This window comes from Porites lutea, chromosome 13, assembly GCF_958299795.1.
Source record: "Porites lutea chromosome 13, jaPorLute2.1, whole genome shotgun sequence".
Taxonomy (NCBI): domain Eukaryota; kingdom Metazoa; phylum Cnidaria; class Anthozoa; order Scleractinia; family Poritidae; genus Porites; species Porites lutea.
The window spans coordinates 8,594,217-8,618,951 of NC_133213.1; the positions used below are offsets into that span (position 1 = coordinate 8,594,217).

Sequence of the window (24,735 nt, forward strand, 5' to 3'; positions counted from 1 at the left end):
GTCGCTATATACGAACGATTTACGAGGCCAACTAGTTGATCAGTATTCACTGCACCATCTATTTACCAACCACAGGGTAACCGTCATCTCATAACTTAATGGCTACATGGGTATTCCCATAATAACTGACCAGAGAGTAACCAGAAACTAAATGAGATGATTGCAATCTTTTGATCGGATATGTTTTCCGAAGACAAGGTAATATCTTGACCCTGTTACGATGATCCGCCGCATTGTGATCACATGATGATCTTATGATCATAGTATGGCTGGTTTGTGCCAAGTTTTGCTGCACCTCTGGTGCACCGAATTTTGTTGTGAAATTTCTCGAAATTCTGTGTGCACCTTACAGAAAGTGAGCGAAACTCACGCCACATAGAGATGAAGTATAGAAAAAACCTGCGACTAAGAACTTGGTTTTTAAGAACCCGTAAGGCTAAAATTTGCCAGTTATATTAGGCCCGCCTCTACACAACAACGCCTAAAATTTGAAACAGGTTCTGATTTTTAATACCCTAGTCCTAGAGGTTTTTCTTGAAATTTTTTTTTCGCGAAAGAGAGAACGAGCCACGAAGCGGCGACAACGAGTCGAGAAGACTCTTTCGCGAAGAAAAAGTCAAGAAAAACCTCTGGTACCAGGGTATATTTTTAAAAATGTTTTAAAAAAATTGTACACTTGGGCCAATAAGATAAGTCAACATTCAGGTCCCCTTTAGAGACATATCATAAGTGCCTTAATTCAGTCCAACTGGAATGTATTGGTATGCAGATTTAACGTAAGGAATAAGCTACAATGTACCTACTTAGGAACCTAAATAGCCTAAGTTTGTGTTAATTACCATTTACCTAAGAATCTGTTTAGGCTAACTTGGGAAAAATGCAGGTTCTTATATCATCGCGAGTTTTTATATGTCTTGGAAGTCGTAAAGTGCAAAGCAACGCAATGTAACCGAATTAAACTCCCCCCCCCCCCCCCCTTCTCCCCGGTCTGAGTAGGGTTGATATACGTTCAAAATCTTATTAACTTTAATAAGAGTATGATTATCTTTTAGGAAAACTTTTGTTCTTAGGCAACAACCACACACACACAAACAGCCATTGAGAATTTTCTCTATCTCATTTCCAGACCCCTTGTCAATTTTGTATAACAGTTTAGTCACAATCGACATAGCAGTTTGCATTCTTCTTGACTGTGTTCTTTCTCTTCATAGCAGTTTACCTCTAATTCCCAATCGGTGATCTTTGCAAGTACACTGTTATGCTCTAGCTATTTGGCTATATTCCTATTTTTAGTGACCCCCCCCCCCCCCCGCTCCCTCCTCTTCATTTCTAAATTTTGGGACGATCCCCCTTCCTTTCTGCCAGCCACTCCCCATTAGGCATAAATAATAAATGGTCCCTAATCTGTGAAGGTCACTTTTGATCCATTTGAAAATGAATGTTGACTAGCATACAAAAAGTCAAGTTTATATAAAAATGCGAAAGTTCACAATGTCTGTCACCCGGCGCGGCGCTGTTTGTGTTTGTGTTTTTTTTTTCTGGGTGTGGGTGGGGAGGGGGGAATCAGAGTTTGTTTCTTTGTCCCCAGTTTTTACGTTGTCTTGTTTCTGTCTTTCGACATCGATTTTTAAACTCTTCCGACAACAGAGTCCAATTCCTATTTATATTCACGACTAAGAGACGGGAATGGGTGTGCAGTTCGAACTATGGAGCCTGAGTGTTTAATGCCGTCCAAATAACGTACAAAGTTCAACATCATAACTAAAGAATGGTACAGAAATATTTCTAAATAAAGTCACTCAGGCTAAACTATTCACGTGCGCCGCCTGATACGAAAACCCAAAAACCCAATGGGAAAAAATTGGGAACGTATTTCCCAACCGATGCGGTCGCACAACCTCTGGGGGTTAAAGGTAAAAAATCAATCGATAGCTGAATAATGTAAGATATAAAAATAAAATTTGATAGTTTGAGAGCTGAGATGGATACATTACAACTGTCAAAACCTTATATACCTTACAACAATAGAGTCAATTAACGCCATAGCGGCTCACGTGCGTTCATACCAATAGGAAAGTATTTACATTCTTTGTCACTTCCACTACGTTTAGCTCCGCCGAATGTAAATACATTTTTGTAAACAAATCTCAAATTTTGACAGATATAATCAGTTTGAATGACACAACTGCGCAGACTCACTCATCTAGTCCCTTAAACCTGGTTTGGTAGTCATGACGGACTGAATGAAAGCCACCAGTTCTCATTTCAATGAAAGCTTCTAGTCACTCTGTTCCTGATTTCCAGTTGATTCCAGTTGGCGAATGGTTGAAATATTGTCGCAAAGGGTAAGTACACAAATGATTAGCTGTTCAAATTTAGAGGATTTTTAAACTTAATCATAAAGGCAAATTTTAGCTCCTGTGACTTGGCTTCGCATTGAGGAACTATCAGCTTACATTAGGTGGATATTGGAAGCATTTGATCTCAGCCGGGTGAATATTCTAAAGGCTGCATAAACCCTATTATCATCTTTGTGAGTAGCATTTACTATGCCATCCATATTAAAGAACCTCCGGGCCCCTTCCCCTTAGTACGTTCGGATTAATACTGAGCTTTGTATTGTCGCTCCTCATGTGCTTAGCTGATAGATTATACCCAGGTGATCAGCGTTTATGTTACTGTTAATGGTGTGAGACCAAGACAAACGTTTGATTGCTTTCTTGAAATCGGGCTAACAACAATCTGCGAACGAAATCGAAAGGTTAGACCAGTTAGGGAAGGGAAAGGGGGGAGGGGTGGGAAGGGGGCATTTATGTGACCAATGCTCTGGTAGGGTTTAAAAAAACTCCCTCACGAACATGTATACTGCTTAAGACATGCATTTACAGTACTTCGCCATTATTGAACTAAACCGGTTATGAGGTTCACAAAATTTTGGTTTAACAAAAGCACTGCAAAAGCAAATAAATTATATGCAGACGCTGTGATATCTTGACCCTTTTACCATCGTTTCCGCATCATACGAACGTATGATCATCATGTGATCAAATTGTGACCGGTTTGTATCTAGAATCTGTGTTTGCTCCAGCGAATTTCTGGGAATTAACAGGAATTTCGTAGAAGTTTGGGAAATAAGAAAAGTAAAGTAGCTGTCTTCGAATGTCGTTATAAAGACACTGTTCGGCGCAACCGAACGAAAGCATCGCAATGCCAACGTGAAGACTCTTCACATTGGCATTGCGATGCTTTCGTTCGGTTGCGCCGAACAGTGTCTTTATAACGACATGAACCAAATAAACTGAATTTAGTCGTCTTCGTACGTAAACAGCAAACTGTGGGAAAATTGTAGGAAAACACTTCTTACACAATAAGCAGTTATATGTATTGATAAAATAATAACACGCCGTTCGACTGATTGCACATAGATCTTATTTAGTTGCGAAATGATTTTTTGCTAACCTGCTCCCAGTTGGGAAAAAATCGCGAAATTGCATTTCAAAAGCGCTTCGTTTTCTAAAGGTTACGGCCGAATATAAATACTGTGCAGTTTTTACTGTATTTCTAGCAATAAAAACTTCATCCCAAAATATCTAGAAAACACTCTCATAGATTTTGCTCAAACTTGAGTTACTAATCTTCTTATTTTTATTTTCATTTCGCAATGATAAAGCTCTGGATAAGCTGAGGAGAAAGACGGCGAGGGGGGCTTTCCAATGGCATTTGCAACACCGAATGATTCTGATCATGTTTGTAATTACTATCAGGTACACACATTTTGGTATTTCTTAACATGTACGACTGGTACAATTTTGAGTTAGGTAATAAGCAGAAGTCAATTGGAAACGAGAGACAAAGGCAATGTATCTCCATGCAGTCGTGTTTTCATTACCTCTCTCTCGGGGTATATTGTGTCCGATACAAAGACGGCCTCGTTCGTGTGGTTGGAAAACCAACAATAATCATGCAGATACGTGTGGTAGGGGCTTTAAACCTGAGCCAGTTAAAAGGTTTTCCAACTGTCGGTCAAACTCACATTGCTTGTGAGTTCACTAAAAAAATAGATATTTAGCGTCCTGCAGTTATTTTGAAATCAAAACTGGCATGAGATTCATGCACAAAATTCCCTAAAATTAGCACAATGATTAGCATATTGGAAAAACTAACGGCAAACCACAAAGATCCCAGTAACTGGTAGCGAGAAACGTAAAGAGTCAAGGTGGCAGAGGTAAAGCAGAATATGAACATAATCTTGTCAGAAAACACCACATAGCTTGAATAGCTCTGCAGTCTAATTAAAAAATGTGAAACAATGCAAAAATTCTCTGCTCACCTTCTTATGTTTTTTCTGTGTTTATTTCACTTACATGAACAAAGCTTTTAGGTCTAAGTGAAAATGCATCAAACGAAGAAATTTATCGTGCTTTCCGTGTACGAGCACTTGAAGTGCACCCGGACAAGAACCCGGAAGATAAAGTCAGGGCCACTAAAGAATTCCAGCTTCTAACAGAGGCTAAAATTGTTCTTTTGGATGCTGAAAAACGGCGAAATCTAGATGAAAGTTTGATTGACAACGGTGCGCGCAACTGGAATGCCTTACCTCTTTTGTGCAGTATTTGTACCAACTGTAACTCAAACGTAGGATCAAGATGTCTAAAAGGAATGGGTCACATAAATCCTCTGATAGAAGAATTCAATTCAGCTTCAAAAGAGTACGATTACAGAAAGAAGACTAAATCAAAAACTTCTCCAGACAGAAATGAATTTTTAACTACCCTTCAAGAAGTGCTTAAAAAATTCATCATCACTGATTTACATAGGCTGTATCCGTTGATGGCAAGTCAAAAACAGGGGCCATGTTCAAAAGACGAGGTTGTCCCACCACTAACTGAACTTGGCGCGTGCCTCTCTGGAAGTGGAATTAGCAGCTCAAAGTCGTCGGTTCCCTCAGCAGCGACTGTTGTAGAGATTTTTAACCTATCTTTCGTTCGTAAGTCAAAGAAAAAGGCTCCGCTGCCTCCGCCTGGCACGGAAATTCCAATATATGACCTATCAAGCTTGTCTAACAGTGAACTGGAACAGGTTCTTCAATACTTTGGCCTTCCGAATGTAAATCCCTTTTCTCGAGACTCTGCTATCAAGGAACTAAGCTTATTCATTCCAAGATGTAACGTTGAGTCCAAACAATCTGGTGGCTACCAAGACAGGTCGAGGCGTTTGTGCCATCAATGTGGAAGAAAACGTTTCTTCCTCTTTCCTTTTTCCTTTGATACTTGTTTCGCCTGTAAAAGCGTATGTTGCTGGGAATGCCTATCCAGCGCAAGACGAAAAATCCCCACAAGTGGCTCATACGATTTAAGATCACTGTGTAAAAAGTGTCTGACCACTTACAATTCAAGAGAGGCAGCAACATGGCTCACACATGGTCAGTACCTGTTAGGAAGAGAAAAAAAGTTCTTAGAAGCCGCACTAGCGATGTACAACCTTTGCAATGAGCTGTATCCATCGGAAATCGCCATCATAAAACAAGCACAGGCACTCTTCTATTGTAACAAGCATGAACGGTTGATCCACTATGGCAAAGAAGTACTTCGTACAACTACGTTTGAGCGAGACAATACTCAGGAGCTTCAGAAACTGGTCACTGAGTCCCTTATGAAAGTTGCTCATGATGCTGACGACTCCGATTTGTTAAGGAAAGCTAACAAGTACGAGGAAGTAATTAATTGGACTGCACAGTTTTCCGAAGAAAGTGGAGATGCGATCCGTGATTTAAAGATAGAGGCAATGAGAAGGCGACAGAAATGCTTTGAGGTTTATGAAAAAGTCACGAGGCGAAGAGCAAAGATTCTATTTTCACACCTGACTGCTGCCATTAGAGAGGGTTCTCTCCTGACGTTGTTCACTTTGTTACAAGACATGGATGAAGAGGCAAAGGATGCGTGTTTAAATCAGCTTTCAATGGAGTCACTAGAGACTTACAGTCAATACGGTAAACTGTTGTTACGACTTGCGAAAACGACGTTAACATTCAAGAAGGACCCCACAGGTGCTTTTAGTCAAATCACTGACATATTTTGGACGGGCTATTCTCTCTTTATGAGTAATGGTTGCAGAGAAGACATTTTCCACTTTGTAATCCATTTCACATGTCAGTTATTGAAAACAAGACATGGATTGTTCCTGGAAACATTGAATGAAATTACTCGCACCAACTTTCTGCAGTGTCTTCATCTTACTGAAGATGACATCTTTTCACCACCAGACATAGGGGCCAGACGGTGGGAAAACGTTATTGTGGAAGGCTGTGACATGAAGATGTTCCTGAAATACGAACTGGCTGTAAAGAAGCTCTTCGAGACCAAAAAATGGTGTCCAGTCAAAGTTGCCCTTTCTTATTACGACCTTACTTCTGCATGTAAGCATCCTTCTCAACTTTTGGTGACCCTGATAACTTCTGCACAGTGGTTTGCAAGGCAAATGTCATTGCCCAATTCAGACGATGCATTACAGTATTCGTGCAAAAAAATGATCCTGAGACTCACCAACCTGGCAGCTGCACTGTCCTTCGAGTTTGGCATCCACCCACATCTGCAGTACTATGTGGCAAGGATGGTGTTGGGGCTCCAATTTTATGCTTGCTGCAAGGTACCCTTTGGAAGCCAAGACGACGCTACAACCATTGGAGAGCATTTGAACTGGCTGGTCGCTTCTGGGCGTCTTTGTCCATTGCACAAAATGCCAGTTGTCTCACCAACCGAATCTGTTATTTTGCACGTAATTTCACAAGACCTATACTCTGAATATCTTTTAACGCTCCAGGATGAACTGCCACTTCAGATGAGACCTATGTCGGAATCTATACTGCGCTACCACATTTATGAGAATCACTGGCTAAAGCGATGTGAGCTACAAGATGGAGATGGCCTTCGCTTGACTGCAATGACTGAGTTGTTACATGCGGAAGACTGGTCATGGGATGGTGTCCAGCGGCTTCTCCAGTGGAATCTGGTTCCACTGGATAGCGAAGGTTGGCTTGTTGTTGACCACCAACTGTTAGAACCTGTTGCTTCAAGTGGTATCCATCAACTTGTTGGTCTTGAAATCAACAAGAAGGACTACAGCATCAGGCTACTAACAAGAAAGAAAACAAGGCAGTTACCCTCACTCTTATGCTGGCAAGATATTGCCATTGGGTTTACCATAGATTCTCCAGGATGTTTTTTCAGCTTGGAAGCAGTGACCCCCCAGGAGACGCTGTATCATCCTTTCAATAAGCAGATTTTTATGCCAGAGGAATTGCAAGCAAGCAGATTCTTAAACACACTGTTCCACACCGACTACCTTCTAAAGCAGTTGAGCACTGGGTTTGAGATTTCATTATATCCTCCTTTTCATAAGCGTCCGGTCCATAAAGGTTTATTAAAGGGTCTCCCTAATGAGTTACAGAAAGTCCTTTTGTCCATACCCAGTCGAGGTCCATCTCTTAGCCGAGTTCACCGATTCTGGATACAAGCAGACGCCATGGAGTACGATATCCAAGAAAACGACGATTCAGTAATTTGGTTGTTTGGAGATGTCGACATGACCGTTCGCTGCAAGCCCATGTTTCACTCGCAGGATGGAGAACTGCAAGACCAAGACGTTCTTGGCCCAGATCCTGACAGCCCGGAAGGACAGTTTGTTGCTGACTTTACCACACATTATGATCAGATCGGAAAGTGTTTTCCCGAATTTCTCCGCCTGAAGGAACTTTGCAAAGTTCAATGGCTGGGAGCTTTCATAGCAAGCTTTGAAAAGAGTTTGGAGGAACAAACCAAACGGCTCGAAAGCAGGGAGATGGATGCAAAGTATCGTGAAATATATGCCTTAGCTGTCCAAGAAGCTCAAAGTGAGAGCGAAAAACAACTGGATGGCATGTTACTTGAAATAAGGAGCCAAGTCGGTTTTATCAGCGACGAAATGGTTCGACTTATTTATCAAAAGGCCAACATTCCAGCTTCGTACCACGAGATTTACAATTGGGTGCGTTTTGGGGATTCGACTGTGATTGCAAAAACAATAGCATATAAACGTGTCCCATCTGTCTCGGAGATTAAGCAGCAAGTGATTAATGAGCACGCAATGAAACTAAGGCAGTATCGAATATCAGTTTCTGCAGTGAAGAAGAATTGCATGGAGTGCCTTCCGTCCACTGATTTGGCCAATGGATGCTGTTGGGTGCCGGCTGTCTGCCACTGTGACGACGGAAGATGCATCTACGGAGGCGTAGCTTTGACACCAGTGCCACGCAAAGTTACTCTCAGAATGGAAAGTGATTTCAGCAGGGTGCCGCTCACTCAAAATTTCTTTGGAAAGAAAGTAAGAAATCCGCCTGTGAAACCATTTAATCCTCCACGAATCAAGGGAAGGAAAGTTCCTTTAAGAAACGGCGATCCTGCGACCGGTCCAACTGGTGGTGACTCTGGCGGCAGTTCGTCTTCAGGTGACGGTGAGGACTGCAAAAACCGTGGCAATCTTTCTGGAAATGGAGGTAATAATTTGAAAACATAACAAACTATGTCCTCAGTGACGGAAACTCGAACGTCACCAACCCAGAGTATTGATGTGCGAATAATGTGACTCGCCAACTTGGGCAACAATTATCACCCAAAAGCGACTTTTAAAATTGCAAATTACCCAGGGAATGTGAACATATAGCATCCTTAAAAATTTAGGTCCCGGACGGTTGGAATATACTATGCTACCTAAATTTTAACAAATCAGAGTAATTAAGGTTTCGTCCGAGAAAACCCAAATTTATTTTCAAAGTGACTTTTTCGTTGTCGTGACTAGCGTTGTTGCTTCAGTCGTAAATATTGATACCTGTGTTCATGTTATGGCCATTAATTTATCAAATGATAACGTTACTAGGAGCTTGCATCACATGACAAGTTTTGTAGCATTAAATATGTTTCTTTTATATTTTAGCTGTCGTGGGAACCGGGCATACGTTTTTTTTTCGCCACATTTTACTAGCCAAAGAGTTATTTCAAAACTTTGTAACATTACAGGCAATTGCTCATTTTACCTAACACTTTAACCGAAGGTTGCATGATTAACGCGGTTACGTATCAAGACAAAACCCTGCCGGAAATTTAGCTATAAATTTTATTAAATATTATACGACTGAGTAAATAAATTTGCGTAGTGTTAGGTCTGCGTGGTTTTCTTTTCAGTTTCGATATTCTTCAAAATGCGTTTGGAAAATCATAGGGGTTTAAGTCTTTTGTCAAGAATAAGAATTTCAAATAAAATACTCTGTCTGGTATTTCCATCAAGCCCAAAACTTGATAAAGTATGGAGATTTAGAAAGCCTTAAGCTCGATTGGGATAACTATTTCGCAAACCCCATTTTCAGTAGGAGTTTTCGGAAGGGTCAGGATCGCTGAGATTCTGTTTTGCTCATATTGCAACTTTCAAAAAATTAGTGATTTTTTACGTTCGAATCGTAAACTCTCAAAAAACTGAAAATTGGTTGGAATAAAAATTTTATAGCATATCACAAAGGGATTTTTGTGAGCTTCATTTGATATTTTGGGCTTTTGACAAGTGTAAAGTAAACACGCCACTTAAGTTCCGTACTGGATAGTAGACTTCCCTGTAGTTGCTCAGTAACACCAAGTTCCTTTTGCCCAAGTATATGTTTGGTAAAAACTAAATAAATAAGTCCAAACCATTATGAATTTCAAAGCATTTTCTACAAAACCAACTCTCAAAATTGCCTTGTCTTATGCATGTTTATAGGTGGTGATGGTGGGGATGATTTAAAGCAGAAGAAAAGGCGACAAGAAATTAGAAAAGAAAATGAAAGGATTGAGAAACTATTTGGCTTAACTGAGGAAAAGCGCATTCGAGATGATAAAATGAGTCCAAAATGCAAGCAGTTTCTGGAAAAATGCGAGCCAGGCCTACAAGCATGCAAGAACCTTTTCAGTGAGTTCAGTAAGCATATCCCCCCGGGAGAAGAAGAGGCAAAAGGCAAGTAGAAATGCACCATATTATTTTATGTTGCGAATCACTTGATTGACTATGAATTGAAGTTTGTCAAAATTATGTTTTTAGTAAAATCGATATCACTATGACAACGATAAACAAAAAACCTTTGAAATCGATAATTCCGAGTTTTGCGCGTTCTAGACCTGCTACTGAAAATCCGACACCAGGAACTTTTAAGTGGGGTGTTTAGCAAATAACCTCCGTTAATTATTAAGTAGCGTCAGAAGGCTGCTTAATATCATTTTTAGATGCTAGGAAATTTTGATGTAGTTTCTTTCTTGCGATCCTGAAAACTTACCTGTCTTCTCACCACCTGTCTATGTGCAACTTTATTTTAAATTTTGACTTTTAGTGCCTTTCTGTATTATCTCTAAAACGGCCGCACAGAATTCTTTTTAAATCCCGTCACATAATCTTCGTGATGTATATAACAATGTCTGAAACTTTCATTAAGATTGATTCATTGCAACACCTTGAAATTTCAAGAGAAACCTATCCTACGAACCGGCCAAAAGTCCGCGTTACAACATTCACTGTTTTGACGTTAAGCTAATTTTTCTAAATTGATGCCCATCATACATACCTGCATGGTTAGCATAATACTCATCCCTGGGTATTGTTATTCATGACATTATAATAAGGTATGGGGGGTCAATCTAACCTGGGACAAGCCTAAGGGCCTGTTTACATGGAGTGTTACATGTTTGTCTTGTCCAGGAATCCTATTGAATTGCAAACTGTGTCGTAAAAATGTTAATGAATAGTGTTTGTACTTTAATGTTTGTCTGTTGTCCTTATTGACTTTCAAGATGGTGTTAATGACTCGACTTTGATGTTGGCGGTAATGAAGGTATATTTTTCTCTTTTGTATGCCGAATGACGCATATGAAGGCCCAAAAGTGTCACTGAATGTTGATTAAAATGCAAAAATAGTAATCGTAAACACCACACTTGAAGTTCCTGGTGTCGGATTTTCGGTAGCAGGTCTAGATCGCGCAAAATTCGGATTTTATCGATTTCAATGTTTTTTGTACATCGCTGTCATAGTGATATCGATTTTACTAAAAACTTAATTTTGACAAACTTCGATTCATAGCCAATCACTGGTGAAAAGTGTGTAGCCATCAGATAAGGACAAAATCACTTTTAAGACGATTGAAAACCATCGGTATGGTCTCCGAAAAACTGTATCTAAACACCTTAATGTGCAATAGATTGGCGCTTTAATGTGACAATGCTTCTTTTCTAGGTAAAGATCAGCCTCATAAAGACATAAAATCGGCCCTAGACAGCATTAAAAAAGGCATCAAGCCCAGGAATTGGGAAAATACTGTTTTCACAGGCGTTATGACGTCTCCGGATGGCAAGTTCAAGTGGACCATCACTGCACGCACTAAAAGTAGCGATAAACAACCGGTACCCACCCTAGAACTCTATCCCCGTTTTCGCACAAAACCCTACAAGATTCGTTATGGTCAACTATAACCTTGGATTAATTTCCCAGATGGTCTTTATTATGCACTTCTCTTTCTGTAGAATTTTCAGACAACATTTGCAGCATTTGAGTGTTAAAAAAAATTACCTCCCACTTTTACACAAGGAAACCCTAATTCGTTTTAGGGAACAAATGTTGCGCAAGAGGCCTTGCAGTGCTGTTCGCCATAACCATTGTCGCTCGCACCGGTTAAGTTTTTTATATATTACTTGACAACCGTTTGGCAAATTAACTTTTTGTGGGTTTCTGCTTAGCAAATGAGGGCCGAGGCTGTCACAAGTACATGTTAAGACGACGTACTTGCCCCATGTAGATTTAATTTTACTAAACCTTATTTTTCCCATTCCTTTCAAAACTGTTGCAATAAATCTTACCAGCGTAGTACATTATTAGCAAAACAGATTGGCAGTGAGGAAGTGTTATTTTTTACATGTATGACGTTATCAACTGAAAAATGAACATTTTTCACTTTTTTAACATATTTTGTTTCTTTCTTTTATCGCTGGCGGCTGTTCATGTAATTTTTGACCAGACATTTCTTGCAAAAACCTTACGTTGCCTAACAGTGAAGAAAACTGCTTTTTATAATTTTAAGGTAGCGATATATATTATGATTTACGATCCCGCAGTTGCTCCAGGTTACAAAAACGTTGTTGAAGAGAAACCATTTTAACCTCAACGTAAGGCTGAAAATACGTTTTTTAAACAAATTAATGTAAAGAAAAGTAAGAATGATAGACAAAAAAGTTTTGAAAGTGACCCAGACAATTTGAATGAACAGTCCCAAAATTTTCAAGTTTAAAATTTCAAGTTCTGTTTGAAAGGAAAAAAACTTTTGGGTTTAGAATTTTGTACAGGCGAAAGGTTAAAAATCGAAGGTAAAATTTTTTTTAAGCGCCTAGCTCCTGATCTTGAAAGATATTTAGTTCTAAGAAAATTAAGTTGTTTTTTTCTACGGAAAATCCTGAGAATTACAGTCTACGTTGGATAGTCAGTGCCCAAATACTCATCTAAATAAGGTCGCTATCTCTAATTAGTAGGGAGCTTAAAGTGAAGCGTTAAGTGAAACAAGTTCTGCTTGAAAAGAAAAAAAACTTTTAGGTTTTAGAATTTTGTCTCAGCGAAAGGTTAAAAATCTAAGGTAAGCAATTTTTTAAGCAACTAGTTCCTGATCTTGAAGGATATTTAGTTCTAAGAAAATTAAGTTGTTATTTTCCACGGAAAATCCTAAGAATTACAGTCTACGTTGACCAGTCAGTGCCCAAATACTCATATGAATAAGGTCGCTGTCACCAATTAGTAGGGAGCTTGAGCAACGACGACGGCAACGACGGCGAAAACGTCACGCAAAGAGAGAATTTGCTCTGCTTCAAGCTTCATCGCTGTTATTCCAACTCTTTCACTATGTCAAATTTTGCCGATTTTCTCAGGAGTTGACTTCTAAAGGACTGTAGAAGTTCACAAAAAGAAAAAGAAAATCGTTGTCTTGTGTTCACGTCCGCAAGCAAACGTGAGATTAGGAAGTTTCACGTCGTAATCGTGCAATGGCTTAAAAGGCGGCAAAACAATGTACAAAAAAGCGTGATTCACTTGCAGAGTTGTTGTTTTGTTAATCTAATCCTATTGGTTTTTTTTGCCGTTCTCGTTGCCGTCGCCGTTGTCGTTGCTTAAGCTTCCTATGTTCCTATGATTATCACAGTCTAAACTCGGATTCTCAGTGACATAGTTTGAAGTGAAAGTTTTCCTAACGTTGTTTGAATATAAGATTGAAAGGAGAAAAATAAAGGACATTCAATTGCAAGTCAGCTGTGCAATATCTGAAGGCGGAACGAATAAAAACAAGAACGGTGTGAGTGTTAGAATATTAACAAAGCACCGTTTATTTAACCGGAGTTTATCCACTGTTTAACAAAACCGTGCTCTAAGCCATTGACAGTTTACTCAACACTTTTATCTAAAAGCCCGTTATTGTGATCAGTTTCATGAAAGCAACAGGGAAGATTGGAGAAACATTAATCTTCTTAAAATAACCCACTTAGAGAGAGATCTGGAGGTCCAATAATTTCTTAAACCGCGGCCTAAGTTAGACTTCGTTTAAATAACCGACCCAAATTGTTTGCTCTAAATTTCGTCAATCTCGCCTCATCCTTTTCGTGCGGATCAGCTCTCGAGGAAGTCCGCCCACACACAGAGACGGGCCCCCAGCGCTCTATAACGCTCAGCCAAGCTGGTTCAAGTTCAAGCCAGAATATATTTTCAGGTTGTTTGTCTAAGGCAAGTCAAATTTCGTCTGTCAAGTTTGCTTTAAACCTAGAACTCAAGTTGCTTTCTTCACTGCGATGATCATTCTAACCTTAGAGGTAAGTATATTCAGTCACTTGTCAATTTTTCTTCAAAAGCGGTTTTATTATCTATAACCGTTAGACTTCAAAAGAACTGAGACTTCCTCCGTAATTGGAGGCCCATCTCCATATTTTAAAAAACTGCTCATGACACGGTCAGCAAAATTACACACAACAATGTACTCATCATTTCCAACATCTACAATCCTGGCCAAAAGGTTTTGGGACACCTCCCGTTTTTCACATATTTTTGTATGGAATTTGCTGTTAACCTGCAATATACACTCATAAACACGGCCTTAACAAGATTTTCCCCCCGCCCCGAACAAAGTTGAGGTCCTTGGCGTTTGCAAGATATGTAAAAGGTGTTTGACTTGTAACGCCTAACACTGTTCAGGTAATCTGAGATCAGGCCCAATTTTCGTTTCCCTTTGTAAATAACATTTTGGCGGGCAAGGCTAAAGGCTACTTTTAGCGGCAGCCGTTAGAGAAAATGTATGAGAACCGTTAAAATTGGGCCTGATCTCAGGTTACTGTTCAGGGGGAAGGGGGGTCAACTTGAATTTTATTTTCCTCACCTGAAATCCCAAACATTTTGACCAGGATTGTAGGTATACTTTGATACAATGATGTAATTTGATATCAATATGACGCCATATTGTTGAATTTATGGGCAAAACCCAAATTTCATCAATGTTTTCCCTGTCTAATCAAATCAAGAAGTTGGCCAAGCCATACTTAAATAATCTTTAACATTAGCAGTGATGTCATGACGACATCGTTAATTATTAAAGAAAGAACTGGAACCATCCCACTGTAGCCTACATGTTTCTCGATGGCCCCGAATGGGGTCCCAAAAAATTTTTAAGCAATGATAGCTTCCAATCAAAAAGCTTCCCACTGAGCTACTGTTTATATAAAAGGCCCATCAAACTAATAGCTCTGCACACTGAACGCTTTGCATTTTGTACAACAGGCTTTAGGGCTCGATAAATTTTTGTGCTTGTAACAGAGCTGATTTAACCAATATGAAATGAATCTTTTCACCTACCATGTATTTTCTCTTTGGAGATCATCGAGTTAGCGTTTTTTAAAAACAAAAACAAGACAAGAACAACAAAACCACGATGGATTTTTTGGCCGCTAGCGTAAGAAGGTTGGGGTCGACATTCCACCTTGCAAATACTGATTTTTGAACAAAGATACAAATGGAAATTAACGGGAAAAGAAGCAGGAACATGGCTACTCTTAACAAATATAAAGCTGATCAAGCTGAGTAAGAGTCTCGTTTGTTGTTGTTAGGATTTAAAAAACTGAGAAATAAAGATAGTTAAGCAATAGGCCACACTTTCTATTGGTTTACCGGCGTAATAACCTACGCGGGATGTTGAGACAACACGAGAAAAGCTTGTAAATCACGAGCCGAACGGGAGTGATTTACAAGCTTTTCCAGTGTTTCCCAACATCCGAAGTGGGTCATCGCGCCGGTAAACCCATAGAAAGTGTGGTCTATTGCTTTTATAAAATAACTTAAGTTTTCTATGAGTTTACCGGCACAATAAACCATACTTTTTTTAACCAATCAGAACGCGGCGCGTACTATCGTAGTTATTTTATAAAGTCGAATAACTTTATATTGTTTCCATAAATTATTGATTGGGTGCTCCTTGCATTTTGGGCTGTTCATTATCAATTCAAGGTCGGAGTTTTCAGTCGTGCTGTTTTGCTTAAGATACAAAGAATACGCAACAAATAAAACAACTAGGTGGAAAGTCATGAAATTCAGCGGGATCTTTATTTCTATGTTTTAACTCCTAGATGACGATGGATTAAGTTTGCTTATATATTTTATACCATAGAACACTATCATGGTCGGGCTGTCCATAAGCATACTATGAACGCACTGGTGCAGTTTCCGTAAAATAAAACTTTCTATTCTGTGCATCGTTGTTTACCGAGTCCAAAACAGCTGTCTGACAGTTCCCAATACCGAATGTCCCAACTTTTTTCTTACTCTGTTTCCACATTGTGCCACGGTATGGCAAAATAATAATAATAATAATAATAATTTACCAATTTATATAGCGCGTATTTACATGTGCTGATCAATAGCGCTTTACAATCATATGTTTAAAAGAAAACGAAAATACATTACCGTGAGAATAAAATAAACTAAGTTACAAACTATAAAAATACTTCTTAAAAAGATAGGTTTTAAGTCGAGATTTAAAACTGTTAAGTGATGTTGCTTGACGAAGCTCCACAGGTAGCTCATTCCAGAGTTTCGGAGCTGCTGCTGAGAATGATCTTGCTCCCAATGTTGTAAGCATCTTTCCCTTGGGATGGTCCAATAAGAGCTTACCAGTAGACCTAAGATTATATAATGAATTCGATTTTATACTAATAAGATCGCTAAGATAAGTTGGCGCTAGGCCATAAATACATTTGGGAGTCAAAAGTAAAATCTTATAGTCAATACGCAAAGAAACTGGCAGCCAGTGCAGCTCATAAAGCGCCGGTGTAATGTGAGAAAACTTTCTAATGCCAAGAATAAGTCTTGCTGCTGCATTTTGTACACGCTGTTATTTAGCGATCTGCACATTTGGTAAGCCAAACAATAAACCATCACAATAGTCAAGACGGCTGGTTATAAAAGCATGAACCAAAGTAATTAAAGAATCTCTCGACAGGTATTTCTTAATACGTCTCAAGTTATGTAAATAATAAAATGCCGCATTACAAGCCTTGTTTATATGATCAGTCATGCTTAAGTTGCTGTCAAACCACGATCCAAGGTTTCTAACATATGGGCTTGGACTGATACGATTATTGCCCACAGTTATAGAACACGAATCTAATTTATCAAGCTGTTGTCGTGTGCCGACTAACAAAAACTCCGTTTTATCATCATTGATCATCAACCGATCTTGAACCATCCATTTCCTCACCGCGTCAATGCACTTTTCCATAGCTTGTATAGCATCAGCTTGAGCAGTGTTGCCGAGTGGTTTAAAACTCAGATACAGCTGCGTATCATCAGCGAAACAGTGAGCATCAGGAAGATAATGTTCCACGATCTTAAACAGCTTGGACGCATATATTATGAATAGCAAAGGCCCTAAACATGAGCCTTGGGGTACCCCGCAGTTCAAGTCAAAAGGACGAGAAAGAACTCCATGTACAGAAACGCGCTGACTTCTATCAGACAAGTACGATCTAAACCAATTCAGAGCAGTCCCACGTATGCCAACCTCGTCAGATAGCCTCTCTAAAAGTATTCGATGATCAACAGTGTCAAAGGCAGCACTGAGATCCAATAAAATTAACATAGTGACATGTTGAGAGTTCATCTTTAACAAAATATCGTTCATCACCTTGATAAGTGCAGTTTCAGTGCTATGGAATTGCCTGTAAGAAGATTGAAGCGCAGGAAAAATAGCATTTGAAACCATGTGATCGTAAACTTGATTAAAAACGACTTTTTCAGTCAACTTGGATACGTATTGTAAGTTACTAACTGGTCTGTAATTTTTGTACAGCAAATCCAATCCAGGTTTCTTCAAGATAGGATTAATAAGCCCACATTTCCAATCATCCGCAAATTCTCCAGAATTAAGAGACAGGTTGATCATTTTAGTAATCACTGGTAATAGCACATCATCACAGCTGATTACCATAGATGTTGACATCGGATCAAACATACAACTTTTCTTCGGAGAGCAGCCAATCAACTTACTAACAGCACTTTCATTTAAAGGGATAAAGCTGTCCAGTGTTCTAGTTGGTAGCGTTTTCACATAGTCAAAATGAGAATCATGCAAACAATCGGCTAGTCTGTCCAGTTTGACATGGATGGCGTCAATCTTTTCAACAAAGAAGCTACCCATTTCATTGGCTAAAACCAGCTTGTCACTAGTTGGTGGAAAAGGTACTTCATGACCTTGATTTAGCAACCTCTTTGTTGCCGAGAATAGGTTCCTTTGATTGGAGTTATTTTCAACAATAAAGTCTGAGTAAAACTTACGACGGGCTTCATTCATCAGGTAGCTTGTAAAGTTCCTCTTCTTTTTAAATTCAAGCAAATCATTGACACTTCGAGATCGACGCCATTTTCTTTCAGCTCTCCGTCTTTCCCTCCTTGAATCCCGAATATCTTCACTAAACCAAGGTACCAAAGGCCTCACTGTGATAAACTTAGTGAGAAGTGGAGCATGACGATCAAGAGCCGCAGATAATGTAGAATTATAACATTTAACAAGATCATTCAGAGCATCAGGGCTGTCTGTACAAAGCGAAGTTGTAGAGAGTTCATCGCATAACAGGTTAACGTCAACCACCTTTGTCTTCCTGAAAGAGATTTTTTTCTTCGGGAGCGGTGGCCTGTCCAGGGTTAGATCACAAATCAAAGTAGAGTGATCAGAAAACAGACAGTCAGTCACGGAGATGTTAGCTAATAAGGAGTCGCATTGTCGAGTAATGATCAAATCCAGGGTGTGTCCTGACTCGTGTGTTGGCACGTTAACATGTTGTTGAAGGCCCATTGACTCAAGCAGCTCCTTTAAACAAACACTGTCTGCATTCCCCGGAACGTCTACATGGATATTAAAATCACCTGCTATCAGTAACGGTACAGATGACATTATGATATTCTCCAAAAAACTCGAAAAATCAGCAAAAAATGCATTCGTCGTGACAGGATGGTTACTAGAGTAGGGTGGACGGTAAATAATAACAATCTGAAGTTTTCGCGACTGGAACTCAACCATCCAATGAGAAAACTCAAAAGAAGTACGCTCACCAGCAACTAGACGACTTGCATGTAGATTTTCTCTTATCAATAGAGCAGTTCCACCACCACATCGATCAGATCGTGTGTGATCAAACAGCTTGTACCCGGGTGGGGTAATTTCGGCTCTGCACGCATCATCAATTTCTGAGAGCCATGTCTCAGTTACTGCGAAAATATCAGCTCCAGATGATTCAGCATAGGAAACCAAGTCCGCCGATTTGTTTCTCACAGACCTGGCATTCAAACTACAGAATTTTGAATAGCTTCCACTACGAAAACGTTGTTCAGGAACTATAGGAACCAAAACAGAAGTGCGAGAAGTGGTTCTATCACGGCAAGTAGTATGACTTATTCGATAATAGTCTCAGGTGTATAACTTAATAGGTTAAATCTTTCTTAACGGCGTCCCATTTCTAGCATTTTGGATAAATAACCGAGTAAGAAGAAAATGTTAATAACCGTCGATAAATCATTGCTAAATATTCGAGATAACTCCACCTGCCGCCGGATATCAGAAAGCCGATTTAGAGCCAAGTTCACGGTTAACAGAAAACGTGGGATTTAATTGGACAATTTCTCGAATTACTGTGGGTAAAGATGAAATGAAAGCTGTGTAAGATAATTCTTTTGGATTAACCTCACCCAACATTAACTGACTATTTATCTTAGTTTATGCAGTTAACATAATCAGTTCAGAAACGACAGGTAATTGAAAACTTAGTCACGTGGTACAAATTGATGTTCGCCGTTTTCCGTAAACGTGATTTTCAATCTCTTTATTAATCACCCACGCAGCCATTCTACCCACTGCCGTCTTTTGCAATTATCTCCGGGTTAATTAGGAACATTAAACGCCGTTGAAGGAAAAAATGTACAATAAGCTTCCACTAATTAATTGCAAATGAATAAGTCGATTTACGAACGGTTACTAGGTAACACATCCCTCCAGTTGTGATGCCTATAAGATTCTTTTCCCTTATTTTTCTGCTCCTTTTATGGTGAAGGTGACGCTGTCTTTCCCTCTGAAGAAAATATCACGAGATTCTATTGGTCAACTAACGAGACGTCCGTCTTTTTTTGTTTATTTTGTTTGTTGTTGTTGTTCTTTTTTGGGCTAGGTTTATGTTTTTATCGCAGTTTGATGCTTAGTTGAGTCAGTCTTTACCTGCCATCTCAGTGAACTTGCAGCCGTTTCCCGAACAGGAAAAGGTATGAAATAGAAGACATGTTTGTTTGTTTGTTTGTTTGTTTTTTCAATGTTTTTTTCCAACAATATAAACTTCGCGGCCTTTTATGCCTATCATCCTACTATACCTCTAATTTTCAATTGTTTCATCCCATTTTCTGTCATGAAAATTTGTCACAAAGATGTTTACAAAAAACGAGCGCGTTTTCCCTCTTTTCAATTTCCAAGTTCTTTTTCTTCTCTCAGTTGCAGAATTAAACGGCATTCAAATAACTGCTGATGTCCTTAACCTTTTTTGACAGTTTTATAAGCGCCCAAAAAAGTAATACCCTTCGAGAGCAGAAGGCTTTTTTTTGGCAGAAGACTTTTTTTTGGCTCTTGTTTCAACTGTCGAAAAAAGGGCTCTTCTCTCGGCGGGTGAAGCAAGAGCCGAAAAAGTCCTCTGCTCTCACAGGTTAAGTAAGCAACCATGAATGTATAAGTTTCTTAATCTAAGACATGCAATTTTGAATAACTTAGTCGTGTCGAGGTATTAACAGAACAAACAATAAGTAAAAATGACCGCAAGATACGGAATTCAGCGGTATCTTTGTTGCTATTTTTTTTTTAACTCCTAGATGATGGCGATGGCTTAAGTTTGTTTATATATTTTATACCGGCACACAACACTATTATGGTCGATTATGGTCGGGCTGCCGATAAGCATACTATGATCACACTGGTACAAGTTTTTTGTAAAAGTTTTCGTAAAACGAAATATTTTGTTTTGTTCATTGTTGTTTACCTAGTTTAAAACACCTGTCTGGAAATTTCCAATACCGAATGTCCCAATTTTTTTCTTACCCTCTTTCTGCATTGTGCCACGGTATGGCAAAACAGTCTAAGGTATAGTAATAAGTTAAATCGTTCTTAAGTGCATCCCATGTCTAGCATTTTGGACAAATAACCGAGTAAGATAAATGCTTTTAACCGTCGCTAAGTATTCAAGATAACTCCACCTGCCGCCGGATATCAGAGAGCCGATTTAGAGCCAAGTTTACGGCTAACGGAAAACATGGAATTTAATTGGACAATTTCTCGAATTACCGTAGGTAAAGATGGAATAAAAGCTGTGCAAGATAATTCTTTTGGATTAACCTTACCCAAAATCAACTAACTATTTATCTTTATGCAGTTAACATTAACAGTTCTGAAACGACAAGTAATGGAAAACTTAGTCACGTGGTACAAATTGATGTTCGCCGTTTCCCGTAAACGTAATTTTAAATGTCTTTTTTAATCACCCACGCAGCCATTCTATCGACTGCCGTGTTTTGCAGTTATTTCCGGGTTAATTAGGAACGTTAAAAACCGTTAAAGGAAGAAGTGTACAATAAGTTTCCACTAATTAATTGCAGTTGAATAAGACCATTGTTGAACGGTTCAGTTAGGTAACACAATCCTTAATTCTGTTATGATGACAGTGCGGTTTTGTTTGTCCCTAACAATTTTCTCCATTTATGGTGAAGGTGGAGCTTCCTTTTCCTCTACAGAAAGTATTGGTTAGCTACCGAGGCATCTGCCTTTTTTGTTGTTATTATAATTATTCTTCTTTCTTTTTTAGGATAGGTTTATGTTTAATCGCTGTTTGATGACTAGTTGGGCCAGATTTTACCTGACATCTCAGTAGACTTCAGAGAAGGTAAGAAATGGAAGTAATGTTGGTTTTTTTTAAAATGTTTTTTCCCCCACAACGTAAACTTCACGGCGGTATAAATGACTATCATTCTCGGTACCTCTCTGGTTTTCTTCTATTTCAGTTAGCCTTCTATTCTGAAAATTTGTTACAAAGATGTTAAGAAAACGATCAGAGCCAGTTTTGCTCTTTGAACGAACGGACAATTTTCAAGTTCAGTTGCAGAATTTTATGGACAAATAACTTATATCCTTAGCATTTCTTGAAAATTTTAGAAAAGTCCAAATAAGTAATCACGAATGTATAAGTTTCTGCACTCAAGACATGCAATAAAGCTGAAAAAGCATTTGATGGCCGGCAAACGAATGTTTAACTCTCAGTATTGTTATTCTGTATGGACAGAAGCCTAATGTTCGTGTCATGTTCATGCATAAGAATTTTTTTTTGCCTGAGTTTAGACCTCTTGGTTTATATCTGAATTTGACAAATTGTCAGCATGAATCTGCTGTTTGCCATAAACGCGATTCAAAATCTAATCATTGTCGAATTAATCGGCAGCACCCAAATTTCATCAATTCTCCTCTTTTTCCGTCTGATAAAATCAAGAAGTTGGCAAACACTTTAATGATCTTTAACAATAGCAGTTTATCATGATGACTTCGTTTGTTATTAAAGAAGAAACTGAGGAACTGCAATCACCCACCATCATGCATCCGCCATTTTTAATTAATCACATGTCTCACATTTTACTTAAAACGCATATGAATCCAGTATCCTGATATATAAAATTTGATCTGAGTATAAAAGGATGTTTTGCAAACAAAAAATTCTAAGAAAAATAAACACTGTTGGAAATTGGACTTAGTATCTGCCATTTTTTTTTTCCATGTTAAATTTATTTTTTCCTCATATTAGTCAATAATAACCCGAGATAACGTAAACAGTTAAATTAAGCTGGTAAAATAGTGCTTATTAAGGTGTGATATAGTAACTCAGTATAAAGTAGAATAAAGGAAGTTTATTTAAAATTTTGAAAAACACGGCTGTAAAAACCCGGTTGCCATGGCAACTTCAATGCTGACGTACACGCGACGACCACTTTAAAATCTTTCCAGATACATTTTAGAAATTCATCGAATTTGGCGGTCATAGCTTTGACGGTTTTGAAGTTATTCAAAATTAAATTGAGGTTGGCCTCAAGAGCCTCCGTGCATGGTCTGATTAGGGTTGAACAAAAATAACTCATCAGTCTCTGATAATGGAATCATTGGCTAATGCAATTCTAGAGCTCTGATTGGCTTAGCCATCTTGGTATATGAGCCATTGTGCGATGCTATCCAAATATGGTAACTGTACAAGTCTGCTCGAAATTAAAACAAGCTGAAAATCTGTTCTTTTAAAATGAAGATGGGAAGAGTTCTCGATATTTTGTGGGCGTTTAAAAAAAAAAAAATTATCCCACTCCCTTTTTGGATATGAGATAATTATAGCCACCTCAACGCTACGCGCCTCATCAAGGACTTCACAATTCATAGTTTGGCTTTCGTACTAGCGTAAGGGCTATCCATAACCTTAGAGTCCAGCGCTGACGGCAAACTGGGTCTCCAGTGGTGCTCAGTTGTCATTTCCTGTAATTGCAGGCTCATCCCCAGCTCTGTTAAGCTGAAAGGTTCAACATGGGAATATTCACCCTTTGTTTCCTTGTCATGCTGATCTACTGTGGTCCGTTCATTGGACAGGGTCAAATGTATGCAGGTAAGATATCCTTTTTGGTCAGCACCAGTAATCACGGTGACCTGCTGTCTCCAGATACATTAAACAGGAGTGCCGCGTTCACCAGGAACAATATCGGAGAAATTATATAGCTCAGAGAATGGAATGGTTTTAAGCCCGTCAGATATCTTTATTATATGTTTTGCTACGCTCTTTAGGACTTGAAAGTGGACAGCGTTAAATGGTATTCCCATCATCTCAATCTTATTGACAAATAAAGTTGTTGCATTAGTTTTTATCTAGCCACGACTTGTTAATTAAAAGAAGGTCGTGTGCTGTCAGGGAGCTCCTAACATGAAACTGCCAAAGAATTGCATGTGCAGAAGTGTGCTATAGTTTTCATAACCATTCTCTTCCACTAATTATATAATTCGGTGGAACGGTACGTTACGAAAATTATTAGCAGATTAATAATTAGAAAATTGCCTCCACTTCGAACTACTGTTTTTCCTTCAAATCCAGCAAAGGGTTTTTTTCTTCGTCCGAGGAACTACATTTTCCAGCATTATCCAGCGGCGTACTAGGCACCAAGCCTTCAATGATCTTTTTCAACCGATTTAATCGATGGAAAGAACTCGAAAATTAGGCCTCACTTCTGGGAAGACACAATATCCATATGCAAGGGATGAACAAAGTAATATTTCAACGCCTTTGACCGGCTCATCATCATCAACATCATCATTATCATTATTATTATTATTATTATTATTATTATTATTATTATTATTTTATTAGTATTATAATAAAGTTGGTGATAGTCTCAATGGCGTGTAAAATCAAAGATTTAAAGCTACGGTAAAATGCCAAACGGACAGCAGCAAAACAGGCTGTAGGTTTTTGTTACCCGTTCGACCGTAGCTCAAACGTGCTTTAAAATCTCTCTACTGTGCATGGCAACGATGGGTTGCCGAAGGCATTTTTTTGCATAGTAAGCAAAAATGAACAAATAAGATATATAATATGACGTCACCACAAGCTTGCAAATCTAACGAATAGAACTTATGACTCAATTAGATTTACATGTATTACCATGTTTCCAGGTCCTTGTCAACCAGTCACTGCAAACCAAAGCTTGCTTTGCACCGAGTTCGAAACCCTTGTGGATGCCAATGGCGTTGGAAAATTTTGCGATAAGTCGCAGGCATCTTGTCGTAATAATACAACCTTCGACGGTCCTCATAGTCGTGACGATGGCTTTTGGGGATACTGCTACTGCGATGAAATCTGTAAAGGAATTGGTGATTGTTGTGTAGATTATGACGAATGGTAAGCTGCCTTGTTTGTAGGATGGATATATAATTGACAAAGACTGTTGCAATTCGGCAAAAATCACATGCGCTGGATAAAAATCTAAACACTAGAGGCGTAGTATGAAGAATATCGAGTCCACTCTAAAGCTAGAGCAAATGCGTTAGAGACTTGTTGTTTGTAATTTTACGG

General features: G+C 38.8%; 2 protein-coding genes across 2 annotated transcripts; one reads left to right on the plus strand and one right to left on the minus strand.

The window, feature by feature from the left end:
- Positions 1 to 3,713: 3,713 nt before the first annotated feature.
- LOC140922322 (uncharacterized) lies at positions 3,714 to 12,870 on the plus strand. Its single transcript, XM_073372313.1, has 4 exons — positions 3,714 to 3,764; positions 4,375 to 8,530; positions 9,784 to 10,017; positions 11,285 to 12,870. Exons 1-4 carry the CDS (start codon positions 3,714 to 3,716, stop codon positions 11,518 to 11,520), a joined length of 4,677 nt encoding a protein of 1,558 aa, XP_073228414.1. The 3' UTR covers positions 11,521 to 12,870.
- Positions 12,871 to 17,512: 4,642 nt separating this feature from the next.
- On the minus strand, positions 17,513 to 19,833 carry LOC140922323 (uncharacterized). The gene is made up of 3 exons (XM_073372314.1): positions 19,827 to 19,833; positions 17,609 to 18,952; positions 17,513 to 17,538 (listed from the first exon to the last, which is right to left on the minus strand). Exons 1-3 carry the CDS (start codon positions 19,831 to 19,833, stop codon positions 17,513 to 17,515), a joined length of 1,377 nt encoding a protein of 458 aa, XP_073228415.1.
- Between the last annotated feature and the right edge of the window lie 4,902 nt (positions 19,834 to 24,735).

Coding starts and splice junctions, on each gene's coding strand:
- LOC140922323 (XM_073372314.1), bottom strand. Junction 17,539..17,608: donor TTTAAATGAAAGTGCTGTTA/GTAAGTTGATTG, acceptor TATGGTAATCAG/CTGTGATGATGTGCTATTAC.
- LOC140922322 (XM_073372313.1), top strand. CDS start 3,714: ATGGCATTTGCAACACCGAATGATTCTGATCATGTTTGTAATTACTAT. Junction 8,531..9,783: donor CAATCTTTCTGGAAATGGAG/GTAATAATTTGA, acceptor GCATGTTTATAG/GTGGTGATGGTGGGGATGAT. Junction 10,018..11,284: donor GGGAGAAGAAGAGGCAAAAG/GCAAGTAGAAAT, acceptor CTTCTTTTCTAG/GTAAAGATCAGCCTCATAAA.